Below are 6,070 nucleotides of genomic sequence, written 5' to 3' on the forward strand. Positions count from 1 at the left end.
CACTTTCAATAATGGAAGCCAAGTATGTTGCTACTACTGATGCTAGTAAAGAGGTGATTTGGTTATAGAGGTTTATGGCGGAATTAGGAAAGAAGTATGAGAATAGTAGGTTGTATAGTAATATCCATAGTTCCATTCATCTTGCAAAGAACTTAGCTTTCCATTCTAAGACAAAACATATACAGCTTAGCGAAGCCCAAGATTAAACCTAGTGGCTACCAATATAACACCAACAATATATCCAACAACCCATAAACCAATTATACCATGAATTAGAGTCAATAGTCCACAAGGGTGAGCCTTATCATAGTCCATGAGGGTGGAAGAGCCTACTCCTTGACCCTGATCACAACAGGCCAAAGATGTCCCCAATTGGGATTTGAAACTAGGTGGAGGGGATAACATCCCGTTGTACCAACCACTTGGTCATCCCATAAGGGGACATTCGATTAGCTATTATCACTCTAGAAGTGTGAGATTGCTTATGGGCATGTGACTATAAGACCGAGTTAAGCATGGATACTCATCATAAAATCTAGAGTGATATGAGGTTAAGAATGGATACTCGTTATGAAATCTAGTCTAGTAAGGAGCCGTGTGGGATTTCCATATACTATAGTTTGAAAGTGGGTTGGATCTATATATAATTTATGTGATTCACATAAATGTTAAGTTAACTTAACTTGGTAAAAAGGTCAAACTTATTTTAAGTAATCAAGTTTTTTTTAACACAGTAGACACAGTTTTGATAACAAATTGAAAATATAATTCTAGTAAATTATATACACTAAAATCTTTTAAAAAGTTAAAATATTTAAATAAATATATAATTTAATGTATTATGAATAAACAATATAAAATAATAGAAAAAAATATAAAAATAAAAAAGAAACTTATAGTGAAAATGCTATAAATGAAATATCCCATATTAGTTGAACCAAATATGAACCACATTATATCACTGGCTCATTTTGTATTCTGTTATTTAGTATTTTATTTCAATTACTTTGTGATAATATATTCCTTACATAAATATTTTGTTAAAGACTAGATCAATCCTAGCCAGTATAACCTCGGAGACAAATATAGCAACCCAAAGGTAAAGGCTAAATCAAGTCTGATATTTACTAATTTAATAAAATGGTCAGCAAATTTGGAACAAGTTTAACATTTATGCTTAAAGTGCTTTCACATTTATGCTTGAAGCCCTAGAAGTTTTGTAATTTCTTTTTGTTATTTTTTAATACACAGCTAAGGTCAACGAATTTTGAACGAGTTTAACATTTGTAGTTGAAGTGCTAAAAAGCCTATTTTTTCGGTTTTTTTAATACACAGCTAAGCTTAGAAAGGATCAACCCTAGCGAGGTTATCCGAATGGGATAGAGAAACTATTTACCCAAATAAAAACGTTAGAAAAAACAATATTTTATTTAGGAAAGAAAATAAACTTAATGTACTGACTCAGTGATATGTGAATATCAATCCACTTCATGGTTAAGTAACCTTATTCATAAATATTATATTTGCAATTATGAATGACCTACTTGGCTAATTAATAACTAAATATGGTTAAATAGAAATACTGTTTGGAATTCCCTTGCCCTGGAGTCCTCCTTCATGACTGAGATCAGAGGTATTTGGATAGAGTAAAGTATAAGCAACCTGCGCAGGACCGGACCTGTTCTTCAACTTCTTATCCTCGTTTCTCTTTCTTATATTTCTCTCTATCACCCTCAACTTTCTTCCAAAGCGTTCAAACGCCTCTATCGCACGTTTATCATCCGTCCATTCATTTGTGATTCTCTGCCCTAGATATACCTCGTCTGTTGAGTTCCTGGATAGGATTTCAATGAGGGCCATGTTCAGGGTTGTTTGAAATTTGTTGCTTATCGTTCTGAGTATAACTCGGTCCGGATTCTCCATCAGCTCTGAGAATTCTGGGGACCCTTCTTGGGGGATGAACCTTCTGCTCATGCTGGATCGATTAGGCATGTATCCAGCATAAGGATATTGCCCAAAATTAACTGCAGCGTGAAGAGCTGAGGCCACCCATATGATCGTTGTTAATGTCTTTTCAACTTCTTCAATGGTCTCCATGCTGTACCACCATGTCTCGGCCTTCTTGTCTCCATGACCAACATTTCTGATTTCGCCCCACCATGCCTGAAGCTCTGTATCAGATTGCACTGCACCATCGTTCTGGTAGTACAAGGACAGGTACTCCTTAATCCAAGTTTCTATGGCGAACCATATCTCCAACCCATCCACAGCATAAGGGTAGTCTTCGATCATCAGCTTCAGCCCATGGGGCCTTGATGAGTCCACAACTGCCATACCCCTGTTCAAGTTGTGGCCACATATATATATAATATATTGATTAAATTCAAATTCAAATGTATCATACTTTATTAATAAAAATTCAAATGTTTGACACAGAGAAGCTAAGATTTCAGTCATGATTATGGTTACCTTTTGAGAAGATCTGCAGGCAACCCTTGTTCGTCAAACCTCCAGTCCTTGTACGCTACCGCAGACATCTCCATGGCATACTTTCCAGGAAACACTGTTCTTTCAAGAATGCCTCCACCATTTATAAGAATTTGGCGAGCCAGAGCGTTGATGTTCATGGTGTCCCGGAAATGGGGACTCAGTAGCTTATACACGGGATGCATCACACTCAGCTGTCTGTTGGTAGCGATGACAAATGGCTCCGTGACTGCGTGAGTCTTAAGCCTGAACAAATTCTACCATTACTTGATATGGACCATAGATATAATGGCTGATTATCGAAGAACTGAAATTAAATTGTATGTTCTTACCATTAGGAAACTTTTTTAAATCTTATTTTTGATAGTTTCTAATTCTCTCTTTAATCTGCTTAGTAAATTCTTAATATATGCATGAAATCCACTAATGGCTAAGAGATTTTACCAGTGACTGATGAGTTCATGATAACCATAATCATTAACGGTCACGTAGACTTTAGCGAGCTGCCATAGAGCTCCTTGTACGCCCTCCTCTGCTGGAGTTAGAACCTTCCGAATGCTTTCCCCACCCTGATCTGATGGAGGTAGACTCAGCTCGATTGCAATAGGTCTTAATGTGCCATCTTTATTAAGGAAGAGAATTGTGCGAGAGGCATATATCTTGGTAGAGAGAGCGTTTATTCGATTCAGATATGGCGTGAACACGTCATGGTGATCCAGAATGAACAGTTTGCTGTCCCCTAGAGCCTGAATATATTATATCACTTTGTGAAGAATTACATGGACAGAATCACAATAAGGAACAAGCAGTGAGTTGGACCATACCTGCTCAACTGTGAGCCCGTTGAGATTCTGTTCTATATGTGAAGGAGTAATTGAACTGATTTGAGGACCATACATTTCTGGGTCCAGTGTACTTCTCGGAGGAAAGTTCTGTCCATTCAAGCAATCATATATAAATATAATAAAAAATCAAATTTTTATATTTTTAAAAGAAGTTAAATCATTGCCACATTTTTGAAACTTAGTAGTTTTTAAGTGTGATTCTTTGGAAAAGTATTTTGGTTTAATTGGTATAGAATTTATTAGAGATTTATGTGAAAATGGTGGGGATTCATTGAAATTACAAGTATGACAGGTGAATTGAAATTACAAGTATGACAGGTGAATTCTAGACAATCCAAATACCCTATAATTTTTTGATTATGCTAAATCCATATAAAATAAAAAAAACCAATTTAAACAACACAAATCAATTTCACCACAAATTTGTTACCCAAATTCCCACTCGAAGTCTAAAATTTTTGGTAACTCGATTGAATATTCTAAAAATCCTTAATCTAAATAAGGATGTCCCTGAAAGTTAAGCTCCAAAGATAATCAATATTCTAAAAATCCGTAATCTAAATAAGGATGTCCCTGAAAGTTAAGCTCCAAAGATAAGATTAGTTTGAAACTAGAGGGAAGGGTTAGTGTTTTGCTAATTACTTGGAGTCTCTGTATAACAACTGGATTGCCACCTGCAAGCATCTGGCGCGCAAACTCTTCATCTCTCCTCCAGGCAAATTCATGAGCTGCATCCATTAATTCAATTTGCACTAAGTTCACTAATCCAGTCTACTGGAAATCTTGTGCAGTTAAGGAGATCCAAGGATGAGTTTAGAAGAGGAGTACTTACCGGCAATAACTTGAGGAAGGGGATATTTGAGCAAACTTTCGCCGTCTGTTGTGAAAAACTCTTTCATGAGCTCAAGAGACAGAACACCATTCTTAACAGCGTCAAGAATTGAGTTGTCGGGAAGCTTTATCCCATCAGAGTAGAGCTTCATAATGTCTTCAAAGGAATCGAATTCGCTGGGGGTTGGATCGAACAGAGATTTGAGCTCTGGTATCAAGAATTGGACGACTGACTTGAGGGAATACGCCAAGAAATCAGACATTTTCAGATGCCCAAAACGTTCATCTCGTGGAACGTATATGTCGAAGTTCATTTCTATTGGCAATCTACTTTCAGCAGCGGGGTCTGACATCAAAACCCAGGCCACAAAATTAGGGGATTGAAATGGGAATTGGGGGTGGAATTGTTCAGACAATACAACAAATCTCACCTGTTTTTGTAGGTCGTCGACCCGTTCTGACTCTCCGAGGGTACGGAAACTGCTGAGACCCTCCCAGCACTGGTCGGCTGAGCTCCACATTCTTGTCTGGGTCTCCGAGATCATTGTAGAAATCGTAGTCATACACTCTGTCCCACTCCTTCCTCTCAGTCTCTGCCATTCCATCGTATTCGCCTCTTAGGCTTATCAGCTCCTCATTCCTCAGTTTTATGAGCGCGGGAGGACAATTCGCAGGGAGATAGCTCTGCAGATTACAGTAAAACGCAGTTAGTAGCCCATAAATATTTCTTCGTTTCATATTTAGAAAACTGTACCCAATCTCATAGTGGAGATCAATCGAAGATTTCTCAGACTTTACACACTGATCACATATATATATTACCCGATTAGAGAAAAAGACACGGTCTCTGTTGTATTTAGAGGCGGGATACACCCAAGAGTTGCAGTCGAAGTGGACATTGCCATGACCGGGAACTTGAAGAGTGAGTGAGTTGAGGAAGAACTCATCATGATGCGAATTTGTGATGAAGAATGCTCCGGGGAGTCCGAAGTCGGAGTCCCAATCAAAATCGATACCATACGTGGTCTGGCCAGTGACAAGTCTTTCATGGGTAGAAATCCAGTTATTCAGAACCGCTTTCTCGCCCAACTTTCCACTTCCATTCTCTGCAGAAGAGTTTATGGTTAATACAGCTTGGAGATTAAATCATATGAAAACTGGCTGAATCGCCTAAATCAATAAAAACTGGCAAAAAAACAAAAAGGGTAAAGATTGAGTTTATAATGAATAAGCAATCGGCTCCCACTGGAATCTATTCTGGATGCACTGACAAGCTGGAATGAGACTCCCTTCCCAATAAGCTCGCTAACATCGTCAAGGACCTCTGCACTGAAATCATTGAAATCTAAAATATTTTTCCTCTGTAGCACAACCAAACCATTAATCTTCTGTGCAAGTTTATCCATGGCGGATGTTCGAATTGGATATGGCTGCAATCACCCAAAATACAACAATGTGCGTGGAGGGATCTGTAACTGATGTTGATTCAAGTTCAACAGAATGATAATGGGCGTGGAATGCTGATGCGAGACAATGTCTTCCACACCTTCCTTGTGCAGCGAGAATAGGTCTTCTATGGTCATGTTCACGAGAAGTTCAGAGGGATAAGTATTGTGCAACGAGGAGTGCAGCGGGATGTTGAGATAAGTCACGTAAGCGAGAGAGTGGAAGATTTTCCCCGAAAAACAGGAGCGTTATAAATGTTGTGAAACGGTGCTGCCCATGTCTTGCAGATACTATATACACACGTTCATCGATGTTTCAAAGTATCGATGCACTGATAATTACTCCTCAAGTATTACGGGCAGAATGCTGAGGCAGACTATCCACCCGATGAGACAAACGTGTCCTGGTGGAAGATTTTCGGAGTAGGGATTCAGTTCCCTAGTTTGTTGGGATAGAGTTTT

The 6,070-nt window shown here is 38.4% G+C and overlaps 1 protein-coding gene across 1 annotated transcript; it reads right to left on the reverse strand.

Annotated features, from left to right (window-relative positions):
* Window positions 1-1,466: 1,466 nt before the first annotated feature.
* On the reverse strand, window positions 1,467-5,569 carry LOC149153337 (putative linoleate 9S-lipoxygenase 5). Its single transcript, XM_089438712.1, has 9 exons — window positions 5,410-5,569; window positions 4,986-5,269; window positions 4,595-4,847; window positions 4,165-4,509; window positions 3,975-4,060; window positions 3,312-3,419; window positions 2,932-3,233; window positions 2,470-2,733; window positions 1,467-2,338 (listed from the first exon to the last, which is right to left on the reverse strand). Exons 1-9 carry the CDS (start codon window positions 5,567-5,569, stop codon window positions 1,570-1,572), a joined length of 2,571 nt encoding a protein of 856 aa, XP_089294838.1. The 3' UTR covers window positions 1,467-1,569.
* Between the last annotated feature and the right edge of the window lie 501 nt (window positions 5,570-6,070).

Source organism: Pinus tabuliformis, chromosome 9 (genome assembly GCF_031772625.1).
Source record: "Pinus tabuliformis cultivar Carrire ecotype Pingquan chromosome 9, CPIR1, whole genome shotgun sequence".
Taxonomy (NCBI): Eukaryota; Viridiplantae; Streptophyta; class Pinopsida; order Pinales; family Pinaceae; genus Pinus; species Pinus tabuliformis.